General features: G+C 40.8%; 1 protein-coding gene across 1 annotated transcript in view; it reads right to left on the bottom strand.

The window, feature by feature from the left end:
• Positions 1-831: 831 nt before the first annotated feature.
• PUM3 (pumilio RNA binding family member 3) overlaps positions 832-16,174 on the bottom strand; it is a 29,975-nt gene continuing 14,632 nt past the window's right edge. The window contains exons 13-18 of the mRNA XM_054179030.1: positions 15,306-15,386; positions 11,822-11,964; positions 10,814-11,036; positions 10,090-10,177; positions 7,898-7,988; positions 832-1,040 (exon numbers count right to left, since the gene is read on the bottom strand). Coding sequence (XP_054035005.1) covers positions 911-1,040; positions 7,898-7,988; positions 10,090-10,177; positions 10,814-11,036; positions 11,822-11,964; positions 15,306-15,386 — 756 coding nt within the window. The 3' untranslated portion in view covers positions 832-910. The remainder of the gene's footprint in view (positions 1,041-7,897; positions 7,989-10,089; positions 10,178-10,813; positions 11,037-11,821; positions 11,965-15,305; positions 15,387-16,174) is intronic.

Here is a 16,174-nt window from a genome sequence, read left to right as displayed (position 1 = left end):
TTTAGGTATTTACTACTACTCATAAGCTTAAGTGGAATTAAAGGGAAGCACAGTCAGCAAAGTATCAGTAAATCAGCAGATGCAAACAGAAACAATGAATGTCAGAAACTTCTCCTAACTATAGTGCTCATGTATGCTTAAATCAACCCAAGTAAACTATAAATTACAACTAGGTTTATGATTTTTAAAGAATATACTTGTTCCTGTATCTTGTAATTTTGTAATGCTAAAAAAAATATTGCCCTAGATACAGGCAGTGAGAAGCAAGAGATAACTCATTAAGATGGAACAATGTGTTTCTTTGCTCTGAATAAACTGTATCTGTTTCAACATACACATCTACAAAATGCACATAACAACTCCAGTACCTGTATACATACAGCTGCTCCCTAGGGAACAGGAGTATTTTAATTCACGCTAAGCATGCAATTCTGAATCTCAGACTGGGTAAGCTGATTTTCATGGGTGCTGAGCACTGCACTTCCTGATGGACTTCAGTGGTAATTGTGTATAATCATGACCTCTGACTATAACCTCAGTCACTTAGGAGACTGATTTGAAGTGTGCAAAATATGGAAGATCTAGCCACTTTACTTAGCCACTATTCTGTGTTTCTGTGGTAGCTATGACAGTATAGATGCAGATTTTAACAAGACTCAAAACATCTTTGTGCAAGTTACCAGGAAAGTTTCATTGTTCATAACTTTCCACAAGCTCTTCGATCTTGCGCTTTCAGTCTCTGAGACTGACCATTAGCTGCACACAACAGAATGAGGACCACAAAGGAGCTGGTTTAGAAATTTTTAATTTATAAATGCATATACGGCTTCTTACAAAACACATGGTGCAAAATCTTAGCAACTCTCAGCTGCTTGCATTGATTTAAACTGTGTTTTAAGCTTCATTTACATTAGGAAGACAATTTCTCCAGTAATGCTTCTATTCCTTTTCCATTTTTATTCTGCTTCAACTTTGGGACAAGCTTTTTCAGCCCTTTTTTGACTGTGTTTGCCACTTTCTGATCGGTGCTCCGGAGAAGGCTACAAGAAACAGGAGAAAAAAAAAATACATCAAAGTTCAGAGTGTAGACCATAGGACAGAAAAAGCTGTCCATGTAAGGAAGCAAGAATTTAGGAATAATATAAGTGCACATTCTATTACCTCCTAACATAAAAAGCTGTAAAGCTTTCCAGAAAGCAGAAAACATGCCGAGAACACAGCCAACACAGGAGGAATGAGACTGGAAGGAAATGCAGAATCCTTCTCAAACCAGGTTTAAACATTGTGTCAAGCCTGCTCTCTGCTTCACACAGTCCAGGCTTGAAACCCTGCAATGTGGGAGACAGCTCAAACTTTCTGGACCCTAGTCCCACCACTGGGCTGTCCTCACTGGGGAAAAGGGTTCTCCTTGTCTCCAGACTGAGACTCTCATGTTTCAGCTTGTGCCCACTGCTGCGCCTTCTGGCCACAGACAGCTCTGAAGAGCCCAGTTCTCCTCCATCTCCCTTCATTGGTCCTGGGCATGCTGTTGAGTGCTCCCAGAGCCATCGCTTCTCCAAGCTGACCAGCCCCAGTCTGACAACAACACTATGACAACTTTCACTGACAACTTTCAGCTACTATATTCCTAGATTTCTATGACTAACAACTTCCAGCAGCAACTTCTGTAACACATTTAGCTATGGCAGTACCATTTAATCAAGAGCCCTTCTTTAAAATGGAATTCAACACAGGTGAGGGTGATGCTTTTGGGTTAAAATCAGGAGGGCTAACAAAACTGACATGCTGGTTGGAGTTTGTTCTAGACCACCCAACCAGGATGAAGAGGTTGATGAAATATTCTGTAAGCAACTGGAGGCTGTCTCAAGATCATCAGACCTTGTCCTTGTGGGTGACTTTAACCTGCCAGACATCTGCTGGGAACTTAATTCAGCAGAGAGAAGGCAGTCCAGAAGGTTCTTAGAAAGTATGGAGGACAGCTTCTTGATGCAACTGTTAAGTGACCCTACCAGGGATCAGGCCCTGCTTGACCTGCTGTTCTCAAATACAGAAGGGCTGGTGGGAGATATGATGGTAGGAGGCTGTCTAGGGTGCAGCAACCATGAGATAGTGGAGTTTTCAATATGCAGAGCAGTAAGGAGGAGCAATACCAGAACCCTTACTTTGGACTTCCAGAGGGCAGACTTCAGCTTATTTAAGCAACTAATTTGGAGTACCCTGGGTAGCAGCCCTTAAGAACAAAGGGGTCCAGGAGGGTTGGACCTACTTCAAACAGGAGCTCTTAGAGGCACAGGAACAGGCTGTGCCCACGTGCCGAAAGATGAACCGGCAGGGAAGGCCACTGGCCTGGAGGAGCAAGCAGCTCTTGAAGGAGTTAAGGGGAAAAAAGAGGCTGTATTAAGGATGTTGTTAGATCATGTAGGAGAAAGAGGGGCAAAAGCCCAGTTAGAACTCAAGGTGGCCACTTCTGTGAAGGACAATACAAAGCATTTTTATATGTATATTAATGCCAAAAAGAGGGGCAGGAAGAACCTCCAATCCTTATTGGACCTGGAGGGGAACATTGTAACTAAAGATGAGGAAAAGGCTGAGGTTCTAAATACCCTCTTTGACTCCATTTTCAACAGTAAGGCAGGAGGACTGCAGGACAACTGGCCTCCTGAACTGGTAGATGGGGTCAGAGAGCAGTGTATTGCCCCTGAAATCCATGAGGAACTAGTTAGGGACTTGCTGAGCCACTTGGATACTCACAAGTCCATGGGACTGGATGGGATCCATCCTAGGGTGCTGAGAGAGCTGGCAGATGAGCTGGCCAAGCCGCTCTCCATCATTTTCCACCAGTCCTGGCTCACCGGTGAGGTCCCAGATGACTGGAAACTGGCCAATGTGGTCCCCATCCACAAGTAGGGTCGGATGGAGGAACCTGGAAACTGCAGGCCAGTCAGCCTGACCTCAGTGCCAGGGAAGATTATGGAACAGGTCATCTAGGGGGCAATCATTGCGCACCTGCAGGATGGATAAGGGATCAGGTCCAGCCAAGATGGATTTAGGAAGGGCAGGTCCTGCCTGACCAACCTGACCTCCTTCTATGATCAGGTGACTGCCTGGTGGATATGGGGCAGGCTGTGGATGTAGTCTACCTGGACTTCAGCAAGGCCTTTGACACCATCCCCCACAGCAAACTCCTGGCCAAGCTGTCAGCCCATGGCTTGGACAGCAGCACTCTGTGCTGGGTTAGGAACTGGCTGGAGGGCCGAGCCCAGAGAGTGGTGGTGAATGGTGCCACATCCAGCTGGCAGCCAGTCCTTAGTGGTGTTCCCCAGGGATCAGTGCTGGGCCCAATCCTATTCAGTATCTTTACTGATGATCTGGATGAGGGGATTGAGTTCATCATCAGTAAATTTGCAGATGACACCAAGCTGGGGGCAGGTGTTGATCTGCTAGAGGGTAGAAGGGCTCTCCCAGAGGGAACTTGACAGGCTGGACAGATGGGCAGAGTCCAACATTCAACAAGTGCCAAGTGCTGCGTGCTGCACTTTGGCTACAACAACCCCATGCAGTGCTACAGGCTGGGGACAGAGTAGCTGGAGAGTGGCCAGGCAGAAAGGGACCTGGGGGAACTGACTAACAGCTGGCTGAACATGAGGCAGCACTGTGCCCAGGTGGCTAAGAAGGCAAATGGCATCCTGGCCTGTATCAGGAATAGTGTGGCCAGCAGGGGCAGGGAAGTCATTGTGCCCCTGTACTCAGCACTGGTTAGGCCACACCTTGAGTCCTGTGTCCAGTTCTGGGCCCCTCAGTTTAAGAAGGATATTGAGACATTTCAACATGTCCAGAGAAAGGCATTGAGCCTGGTGAGAGGTCTCAAGCACAAGCCCTGTGAGGGGAGGCTGAGGGAGCTGGGGTTGCCTAGTCTGGAGAAGAGCAGGCTCAGGGGAGATCTTATTGCTCTCCACAACTACCTGAAAGGAGGTTGTAGCCAAGTGGGGGGTGGTCTCTTCTCCCAGGCAACCAGTACTAGGACAAGAGGACACACTCTCAAGCTGCACCAGCAGAAGTTTAGGCTTGTGGTGAGGAGAAAGTTCTTCACAGAAAGAGTTCTTGGCCATTGGAATGTGCTGCCCAGGGAGGCGGTGGAGTCAACATTCCTGGAGGTGTTCAAAAGAGGATTGGATGTGGCACTTGAAGCTATGGTTTAGTTAGTCATGAGGTGTTTGGTGATAGGTTGGACTGGATGATCTCTGAGGTCTTTTCCAACCTTACTGAAGCTATGATTTTGCAGCTTTCCTGTGAGTTATAGACCCCAGATAAAAGCAAGAAAGTCAAGGGTTCTGACAAAGGTTGTGCTGCACACATTGGTGCTTAACAGAGAGAGAGTCATATGGTTCACCATCAGGGACAAAGATCATATAAAGCAGCAAGCCACTCTGGACTGCATCTGATGTATTTCTACAAAAGGGCTCCATCTGGTGACAGCTACACAAGCAAAGCTGCTTTCAAACTCTTGGTGCCCACTGATAGTTCCATGCATCATCATATTTTTAATGCAGAACTTCCTACATGTGTGATAGTACAACCGAAACACAGCTTTAAAAACTACCATGCTGGCAGTTCTTCTAAGATCTGCTAAGCAGGCACCTATGTATTTTGTGGATTTCTTTCACCTTACAGAAATGAAACACAGAAATCAATAAGCCATTTGGAGAAGTATGGCTTCATCTGTTTTTTAACCTGATGTAACACATTACTGATAAAGGCAGAAATACCACGGAAAGGTCAGATGCATAAACAGACCAACATCCATGACATTCAAGTACTTGGAACACTTCATCTACGCTAATCTGAACTGTAACATCTGCTAAGAGTCCTGTGCTTGTACTGGGTCAAAACCACACCCCAGACTTTTTTTTTAAATGAAAACCAAATTAAAAGAAAGTAAAGCAACAAAAGGAGAGGGTCCTGAGGATACCAGGCAGCTAAGCAATGAAGCACACATAATGAACTGCTCCTAACTGGTGAATAAGATTAAACGCATTTCACATGCATCAAAACCTTCATATGTATCCATACAGGTTAGGGGCTGACAGACTGGGAAGCAGCTCTGTGGAAAAAGACCTGGGAGCCTTGGAGGACAACAGGATGATCATGAGTCAGCAGTGTGGCCTTGTGGCCAAGAAGACCAATGGCATCCTGGGTTGTATCAAGAAGAGTGCGGCAAGCAGGTCAAGAGAGGCTCTTCTCCCCTTCTACTTTGCCCTGGTGAGGCCTCATCCAGAGTACTACATCTGGTTCTGGGTTCCTCAATTCAAGGACTTGGAACTGCTTGGGAGGGAACAGTAAAGGGCTACAAAAATTATCAGAGGACTAGAACATTTATCTTATGAAGATGAAGGACCTGGGGCTTTTTAACCCAGGAAAGAGAAGACTGAGGGGGGATCTTGTCAATGCTTATGAATACTTAAATGGTGTGTGTCAGGAGGATGGGACCAGTCATTTTTCAGTGGTGCCCAGAGATCAAGGAAAAGATAACAGGCACAAATGGGAATACATGAAGTTCCATCTAAACATGAGGAAGAACTTCTTTACTGTGAGGGTGGTGGAGCACTGAAATGGGCTGCCCAGAGATGTGGAGGAGTTTCCATCTCTGAAGTCATTCAAACCCTGGCCTGGACACAGTCCTGTGTGACCTACTCTAGGTGAATCTGCTCTGGCAGTGGGGGTGGACTACATAATCTCCAGAGGCTCCTTCCAACCCCTGTCATTCTGTGACTAACTGGGCAATTCTGAGTTTCAGATCTGTAGTGATAGGTGGGTTTCAAAACCCATCAAGAAACAGAAACTTAATCACAGCTTCAAGGAGAACTGGCAGCATCTGAAAGTTACCTCAGTCTTGAGGGATCAGAGCTCCTTCATGATAAAGGAATTATCTAAACTTTTTTTTAAATGAGAAGATTCTTGAAAACTCAACAGTAATTTGAGGTAAAAATGCAGTTATTATCTGTAACAGATGAAATTAAACTTACCCTTGCTGCAAGATTCAGGTAACCCTCAAGTGTACGCAATTAAGCAAAGAAATTAATTACTATGTGTTGGTGAGCTAAGCAGGTGGCACACGGAATGGAACAAAAAGTAGCTGTTTATGTTCGTGCACTCTGAGCTACCTAAGCAAATAGGTGTCATGCCCAGAAGGTCATCAAGAGAAGGTTAAAGTAAAAAGCTTTAGCTAAAATAAAAACCAAACCAAACAAACCTAACCCCAAAATTACAGCAAACATGTTCCTCCCCCATGCCTTTTCTGGTTAGGCAAGTTTCAGCACTGGTAAAAAATGTTTGACTGCCAGTCTGAGAGATGACCTCCCTGGCTTGGTAAAGCACACACATCAAGGCCCCACCTTACACTGCCACAGGTAATAGCAGATAGAGGGTAAGACTGACATTTCTCACAGACTTTTCCATAAAATACATCACTCCTGTGTTGCTTTTTCCTAGAAAGCCGTTACTAGTTTCCTCGTTTTTTTTCTCTCTGTTCAAAACCTATTAAGAGACAGTTGTCACAGTGACAGCCAAATAGTTATTGAAGTGTTCTACATAGAAAAAAATTCCACAAATTTACTTTGCAACTTTTGTTTGGAAAATCAGAATAGCTTAGCACATAAACCAGCGACACCACAATAAAAGACTATTTGTGTGCAGGATCAGGTAACTTAAAGGTGCTAGATGCATTCATTAAATTCCGCAGGCTTGTTATTACAGGCAAATAAAAGTGTTAGCATTTTAGCAGCTGAAAAATCTTCACAGACAGATCCATACAACTATTAAAATGTTGTGTAAAGTGGTTTTGCATTTCTATCAACTCTTCTCACAAGTGCTCTGTATGATAATGCCTGAACAAAGTTGGAATTAAACTCAGATTAACTAAAAGAAGTCCTACTGGTGAAAACAGCTTTTGATTCACTATGCGAAAGAGTATGGATGTCAGAGTAGGCTCATTCTAAAGACACAAAGAGCAGAGATGAAAAGCAAACAGCAAGAACTCTCAAGTAATTTTAGGAGAGAGAAGTGGAGTGGAAAAAGAAAGAAGAGGTTTGGTTTTTTTCCAATGGAATTTTTTTCTGTTTGAATTGTGTGCTGATCTTGTCTCAGCACAAGTCTTTATGAAGAGCCAGCAGTGCAATGCTGACCCAGCAGTTCCAGAACACAGAGCATACACTTTGAGGTAAATGCTAAACCTTGGGTTTGTATGACCTGACACCGACAGGTAGCTTCAAAGTGAAAACAGTGATTAACACAGCTGCTTGCATTTCATAAGACAAAATGTTAATGTTATTCAAATTTCTGCAGGGTCTTTTTGATCTCACTAGATGCATGGGTCACTGCTTCAAAGTTGTAAGCCAGTTAACTCATTGAAAGCCTCTCTTCTGTATGGCCCATTCCAAAAACTCTTCTACTTCAGTGTAAAAGACGAAGGTTCCATATTTAAGATGTCAACACAAAGCAGAATGTTATCAAAATCCCTACAAATACATCAGGATTCTTGTGCGCTGCTTTCAGTCACAGGTATTTCAGAGTCAATTATTTTCACGTAGCCATTTGTGGACTATGCTTGTAAAACAAGACATGGTTGGCACAATTTTAAAAATAAACCTGGGTTTTACTTGCAGAACTTTAAACACTGAGCCCTCCTAGTACTGCAAAAGCCTAAGCTCAAGGACCAGCCTAGGGTAACTCTGGTCTGAACTGTTCCAGTACCCTGTTTCATTGCACACTTGCATGACAGGCAGTATGCACTGAGCAAAAAAATGTTATTTTTCTGGTAGAAATATCAAGTGATGTCCACTTAGGTGCTCGAGAAATTAACACTGGAAACTAATCAGAAACGGCCACATGCCTTACATACCAACAAAGAATAATGGCACCTCGGTTTACTTCTGCCCAGGTCTTCATATTCTCGATACCAACACGTTCCACCAGTGTCCTTCCAAAGCAAACTGTAAAATGTGGGACAGGAAGAAGAAAAAAATGAGACATAATATTTATACTGAGAAGCCTGTTAAACTTCTGTGCAGTTGTGACTTAATCAAATAGTTTTTAGTCACCAAATATTCACAAAGTACTGCTCCCTCGAAGACTATTTAATGCAATAAATACCTGTATCGGTTTTTGACTACTTCCAAGTATTGCTTAAAATATAGAAAACAGCATCACTGTGTGACAGTTTACTGGTATAAAGCAGGCAACCTATTTTTAAAAAAATATGCCAAAGACTGTGCCTGTCTGCAAGAATGCATCCACCTCAAAGAAAGAACTTGGTAAGAATGACACCACCACAAAGAAGTAATTCTGTGTGATATACTAACACACACACACTTCTGCTGAAAAGTACTACATTTTTATGTAACCCTAACTACAATTAGCTCTACAACTGAAGAAACACAACTAATACAGATGAAGTTACTTAAAACCTCCAAGTTAATCCTTTATTAATGCATAAAAACCACTAGGAACCTCGTTTCTAGAATAGAATAGAATAGAATAGACCAGGTTGGAAGAGACCTTCCAGATGATCGCGTCCAACCCATCAACCAATCCAACCCAGCTAAACAATAACCCATGGCACCAAGCACCCCATCAAGTCTCCTCCTGAACACCACCAATGATGGCGACTCCACCACCTCCCCAGGCAGCCCATTCCAATGGGCAATCACTCTCTCTGTATAGAACTTTTGTCAGCTGTACTGATACTGCAGGGCTTTATTTCCTTAGTAGTTTTGAAAGCCCATGCTGACTTGCAGATTCATTATGCTAATGACCTACAGAAAAGAAACTAAGCTGACTTTACATCCCCAGTTGAACCAGGGGAAATGAACTTCAGGAAAACTGCTCTACAACCTGTTTGCTGAGCAAACTTACCAGTAAGCAACTCACAAAACTCACCCAACCCCAACAAACTTCAAACTCCAAACAAACACCAAAGCTTATTTCTACTGTAATTTTAGATGAGAATTCCATCTGCAGGAACAGGCCAACTTTTATTCAACTCATTCCCTACATAACAGTGATTTGTTTGCCTTTTTTAAAAGCTAAATCCATAAACTCCAAGCAACAGTTCTGGCACACTTCAGAGGGAAACACAGAAACCCAATGAAACAGCTTGTATTTAAAATGGGAATTGTACAGTGTTAGAAGCAATAAATCCAGATACCTATCATCATCTCAAGCTTTTCCTTAAATGACATTTATATAAAGCTTCCTCCCTTTGAATATTTGTAATCACCCTCTTGCAAAGTAGCAAAATAGCCCGCTTTCAGAAACACTTAATAAAGCCAAATCAACCCTTAATTTTAAAGGAAACCAAGGAGGGGGGTGGAGTTTAACAAGATTTGGTAATTCTAAAAAGGAAAAAAAAAACCCTTAACACAAAGAAGTTCCTCTGAATTATCCTATGCCACCCCAGCACACTTCCATTCTTTGAGGTTTTTGTATGAGAAAAAGTAATTTCTATTGGAACAGGGTGATTCACACAGTAAGATTTTACAGTTATGCAATAAAGAAAGTTTAAAAGCTAAATTAAGATGAGAACATCTGTGCTCAATCTCTGCCTTCTGAGATATAAAATAGCAAAGTCGTCCTATTTTTGTGCATGAATTATTGTTCTAAGTTATAAAGCCTTAACCCAGCACCACTGATGAACACAGTAAAGATTACAGTTTGGCTCAAAAGAACTAAAGAAATCTGCATGTTAGAAAGACTTTATTTTTACTATTATTATCCTTTAGATTGCTGTGTACTACAGCAAAGATATCAAGATATTCTCAGCACAGAAATGAACCCTGTCCCAAAAACACAGTAAAACCCTGAGGAAAAAAGGCAGACCAGTACTTGCTTTGCGAAAAAGCAAATGCATCCTTGGTAGTCTGCTCATAGAACAGCTCACAATACCAAAAAGACAGATGCAATAACCCTAGAGAGTATGTTAAAATTTCCATATAGTTTATTCAAAGAAAGAAATGCAGCAATCTTATTTTAAGCTGGATAACTGATTACTCTGAAGACACAGTTTGGTCAAACAAAGATGAATTTCCAATATACCTTCTTTTCCGCTCTCTCTCATTTTTTCGTCTTGCTCTATTAACCATTTCAAAACTAGATGGCCTGATGGATGCTCTGCGATGTGAAGCTGTAAGGGGAAAAAACAAAACAAATCAAAATTACTTAATGATGATGTTTAAAAATGCAGCTACATGTGTATCCATAAATATTCCGGCTTGATTCATCCACTCTGCCCTCAGACACCGTATTCCACTGATCCATTTAGTCATTATCTATGAATGTAACAAGAAGTTTGAGTCAAGTATCATAATAGTTATTTAAACTGAGCAGTTTTTTACCATCTTGCCTTGTAACATCTGATTTTCAATAAGATAAAGCATATCAGCCAGTGTTCCATCCACTTCTCCAAGGACTTCATGCTTACTGAACAGAATCTCTTGCCTCTACAAGAATTCAAGACTTTCCACATTTTCAAAAATCCACTACACTACACTACTTTCCCACTAAGTGCTTAGGGCAGTTCTGGAGACTTGAGATTGTGAAGTATCTTTTTCTGCAAATCATATGAAATGCTGGCTCAAGCCATCATCACTCCCTGTGCAATAACAACTATGAACAGGGACATCACACCCAATACACGAGTGCTATCAGGGCAGTATGTTGGTATATCTCATGTAAAGGAAAGTGAGCAGACTTCATTATAGTAACTTAAAATAAGCAAACACTCTGCAAGATCTCAGCACCTTGTTCTCTGTTACATTACCTGCCCATCACAACCTCCTGGAACCAGCTCTTCTGCTGCTAAATTAGCAATTGCATCTAGTGCAGGCTGAATGTCACCAACAGCTGTTCTTAAGACGTCAGCAACCAATACAAAAGCAGCTTTGTCTATCACTACTTCCTGGGTATGTTCTTGCAAATATTGCAGCAAAGGTGGGGAAATGGCTTCCAGGAGTTCAGAGCGGCGGAGTTCAGTATTCTTCTTACTGACGAAAGAGACAGAACACTACTGTAGAAAACTTACTCTGCATGCCTATCAACCAACAAGGAATTCAGAACACGTTCACTATTAGAGACAGTTACAAATCACTGGAAGATCAGAGTAAAGCATTATTCATCCCTCTGTTTCACATACAGACAAACGCACACTGCACACACATTTTCAGAACACAGAGTGAGAAAGCATACAGAGCTGACAGCTGACTGCAAGTAAACAACAATTTACCATTCGCTTATTTTCTATTCATTCCATTCATTCATTCTGAGATGTACTACTTAAACAGCTCACTAATCATCTAAAACTGATCATTTTTTTTTAAGAAACAGAGAATGAATTCAAAACAACGATTTTCAATTTTGGTATTATGTTTGGAGACACAGTTTTATGCAACTCAAAACACCAGTAATGCACATGAGATCATTCCTGCTATGCCAAGTTTGATATACAAGTTTGAAAGAAAGATCGCATCGCAACTTTTACCCTTTACAACGGGGTGAAAATACTGATCGCCAATACATTGCTAGTCACCATCACATATGAACTTTAAACCAAAAGTACACTAACAAGGAGTACAGATTAACCTAACTAATAATAAGTATGCATTCATTTACAAGTATTTACACTGCTTAGACATATTATGCCAAAACAAACCAAACAAAAACCCCCACCAAAACCAAACCAAACCAGAAATTAAATTAATGGTAATAGAAAGTTGAAGAAATTGTTCTGGACTTCCAAAGAAAAACAATGTAACTTTCATATCTGAGTTACCTATGGGCATTTCCATCTCCCTGCTGCAGAAGTGCAATGATTTCTGGAACAAAATGTGCAGAATCTCTAGGACTTAACAAGTAGAGCAAGACTTTCTTCCCATATTTGTTGTTTATTATATCGGGCAAAGAAGCTTTTAATTCCTGTAAAAGCAAACAAACAGCAACAAAATATTAACAAAACAGTTCTGAGCCATTGGCAAGTACTGGTTACCCTTCAAATGCAATGCTTAGGAAAGGGAAACTATATGTTCTGAATACGATTCATATCTGCTTGTGTAATTACATTTAAAATGCCTAATCAGAATGAAAGTTTGTAGAAATCACAGAAATTTAAAAAAAATAATAAATTAAGTTTAAAAAGTGCTCATCTGATGCATCAATGCCACTAATCAGAAAATACTACAAACAGACAGGATTTGCTTCCACTGATACATGCAAGTACAAAGATCAACACATACTCTGCCATGTCACACGGTGTACAAATACAACATAGTCATAACCTCCATACAACAAATACAACAAGTCATAACCTCCATACAAAGAGTCTCAGTGGATCACCTAAGAGCAATCACTCATACAATGCTGACTTTCAAGGGAGTGGACATTAAGTGTCTAGACAGCCATGAGACTATGTGAAGGAAAAGTCCATCCCAAACTGATTACAGAACATTCACCAAGAAAAAACATTTAAATAATAGAATAAAGCTGACTTCTGCTGTGAGTAGTTTGCTTGAGCACTAACAGAAAACACTGGGCATTCCCCAGAGAGCCAGTCATTGGCTAGAAGCAACCATTTTGTAAGCTCTGTACAGAGTGGGCATCTCACACACTCGTGCACTAACCCAGCTGAGGAGGAACCACATTAATAAGCAGAGCAGGTTTTTTGCCTCGGATAGCAGCAGCTGTATCACCCCATCTATTTGTACTACACCTCTTGTCAGCTTCTTAACAAACAGCCTTTGACATAGCAACATGCACTTCATGCAAGCTCCAAGGACTACTAGACAATCCTGAATACCATCCAGATATTCTTAGGCATTATGATAATCCATTCCTGGCAACTTCTTATATACATATAAAATGTACGATGATCAAAGCTAACAAAAGCTGGTACAGAGCTCCGGATACTTTCAGCATATTTTGCAGGCCACAGCCTTTAAAACTACTTTTTCCACCATGAAAGTTCTTTCAGCAACAGCAAGAAAAAGAAAATAGGAACCTAGTTGGTTATCTTTACAGAGAAGAAAAATGAAGAAAGGTGGTTGGAAGCTGACAGGAAATAGTAAGACAGCACTCTTATTTTTAAAATAAGTTTTGGCTGTCCAAGCTGAACATCAGTTTGAAGCAGCACTGTAACTATGAATAAAAACTTGTTACTACAACCATGTACATTCAGATGCAGAAGCTCATTTTTCAGCCAAATGGAAGAGAAAGGTGCTGAAGTATTTCAGAACTTAAAACAGGTAAAGCACAAATAAACAAAAAAAAAATAGCATTTTGATATTAATGTATGATGCAGCCCTTTTGCACAAAAGGGAACAGACATGTTTTCCTTTAAGCCCTACAAAAGTGTATTTCCCCCACTGAGCTGGCACTTTCAGTGCCAGAACTGTGAGAATGTATCAGGAGATACTCTAAACAACACAAGCATGCTGTCTCTTGTTGGGAACATCTCCCCAGCAATGCCTGATGGAGTACTCATGAAAGAGAGGCATTTCCCTAAACCCTGTCACACGTCACGCTCCCAACGTACAGTTCCAATCATGTATGGAGATTTAAAGCACAACACATTAAAACTCTGTGGAGCAGAAATAATGAGAAGGGAAGACTTTCCTCAAAGGATTTAGAGAGCTTGGAACATTTCTGCCAACTCGTGCAAGTGATCAGGTATTTCAAACAAACCAACCAACCAACCAACCCCCAAACCAACACCAAAAAAAAACCCCAAAAAAACCCCACTCCAAAAAAAAACAAAGGAAAAAAATAACCCCACAGCCAAATAAAAACAAAACCCATAACCCTACAAACTGCTTGTTCTCTCCCTTCTCTCCCTCAAACCTTTATTACTTTCACTACATTCCTGAAGCTAAATTTTAGTATGGTCAGAATAATAATCAGTATAAGGTGTTTTAGAAGGGTAACTGCTCTTTAGTATCATTTTAAGGCTTGGATCTTCTACACAGTATACTTTGATCCTTTATATCTAGATGCTTCCTGCTCATTCTCTGTTATTAGGTTTCATTCAAAATCTGAAGAGCTGATTTTGATCCTGTCTGATATTTCCTTCCTTTTCCCAGACATGCTTTCTCTCTTCCTGTGCTCATATAAACTCATCTCTTACTCTTCTGTCCCGATTGATGTAGTAGGATCACCATACATTAAACGCTTCCATTGTTTTTTGATCTCAGATGGTAGAAATCCACAGATGATTCAGGAATTAAATAACTTGGGAGTTCAGCTAAAGCCCAACACAGTACCTGTGCTAATAAAGCCTACAAAGCTACATGAATGCCTCAATGATCTTGTACCAAGACAGCTCTGATCTGTCAGGCCTTACTTGCTTAGAACTTGACAAGGAGTTTTTCCTTACTGTTCATTCTCCAATTCCATGCAGGTGAAGCAAGAGCTAGAGTGCCCTCGCATTTCAGACATCTGACTTTAGCCATTTTTGAAGCAAGGTACAAATATTGCATGGATTTTACCCAGATTTTTTTCTTGTCATTTAATTAGCAACATCTTAAATAAAAATGTCAAGTTTTGAGAATTTATGCGAGTCAATGGTTTCAGCATCCAACCAGGAGTCTACAAGTACCTTTTCTTCTATTGAAACTATTGTATACCATGATAGGTTGGACACAATCTTGAAGGTCTCTTCCAAGCTGGTTTATTCTATTCTATTCTACTATATCTGAGCCTGCTGCCATGCTCCTGCAAGTTTACTACAGTTTGTCTTGAAGTATCATTTTCTGAGACGCTACTTCTGCAAAAGAAAGAAGCTAAATGTGCTGAACACCCATTTTCACAATATTAAGTTTGTTCAGTAAAGACATTCCACACACAAGTATTCTTGACATTTTAGGTCTGCCAGTAACATGGATGACTTCCTCATTCTGAAGTGTTCCACCACTTTAACTCCTTGAAATACTAGCAGAGCTCCAAACTTCTATGACAAAGACACTGAATTTCAGGAGTCACCCATTAGCCAGAATGAAAAACAAAGACAGGTAAGTTTTAGCAAGCACTGAATCTAGCTTAGGGATCAATTCAAATAAGTAACTAATGAGAACACATGAGAGTGCTGAGGTCTTCTATGAAAAGGGAAAAAATAATCATTATTCACAAATGTAATGAAACAGAAAAGGTGGAAAGGAATTAAATAGTTTGAAAAAGCAAATGGATTTTTCCTACTCTCATTCTCCTGTACAATTAAAAAAAAACCCAGAGATATTGTTTTAGGGGGAAAAAAAAAGTCAATTACTTACTGATATAATTAATTGTTTCACAAGTTTAGTGTCATCGATGCAATCAAATGCTGCCAGCAGGACCAGATGAGAAAATTCACCCTGCAAAGATCAGACATCAGAAACCTGCAGTCAACTTCTGTGAATATATGAAGTGACTCAGAATGAACCAACATTTCTGAAAGTTTGATTCAAATACGATGTAACATAAACCACAACCAAATTCTGCCTACAGTAACAGAATGAGAGAAGCCTGACCTGTATGATCTCTCTGAAAGCAAGGCTTCTTAAGAGAAGCACATTTTTAAAACAGAAGTCGATCTGCCATTGTAAATTGATATAAAGCCTCATCACCTCCAAGCTATGAACCTAATGCCATTATATAACCATCATTTGAAATCACAGGATTTGCCTTGCAGGAACATTACATACAGATATGCTTAAAACTGAGATAAATCACATCTCACATTTTTGGAGATCATGTCTCTGCAATGAGCCATACAGTCTCCACTGCACTGTGGGGAGCAAGTCTCTAGCATACCCACAAGCCAGCTAGCTCATTTATATGTGAGATTCTGTGTCAAAGTGAAGCCAGGCCTTCAGTGCTCCAATGCTGTTTTAGCTATTATTTATCATGTCATACTTCTACAGAATATGCAGTCTATAAAATGTAACGACTCATTTATTCTGATACTAGAAAATAACGGAGAGAAACATTACTTAGACCAGTGGCCTCCAAACAAAACCCACTGCAGTGCAGTCCATCATTACAAAATCTCCCTGTAATTATTACACCATTAATGCTGCTGAGCTGGCTTTTGGTCTCTTCTCCCAGGTAACAAGTGATAGGGTAAGAGGAAATAGACTTCAGTTGCACTAGGAGAGGCTCA

The sequence above is a fragment of the Dryobates pubescens genome, chromosome Z, assembly GCF_014839835.1.
Source record: "Dryobates pubescens isolate bDryPub1 chromosome Z, bDryPub1.pri, whole genome shotgun sequence".
In the NCBI taxonomy this organism is placed as follows: domain Eukaryota; kingdom Metazoa; phylum Chordata; class Aves; order Piciformes; family Picidae; genus Dryobates; species Dryobates pubescens.
Note: the sequence above shows the minus strand (reverse complement) of the source record. Positions and strands in the feature narration are given on the sequence as shown.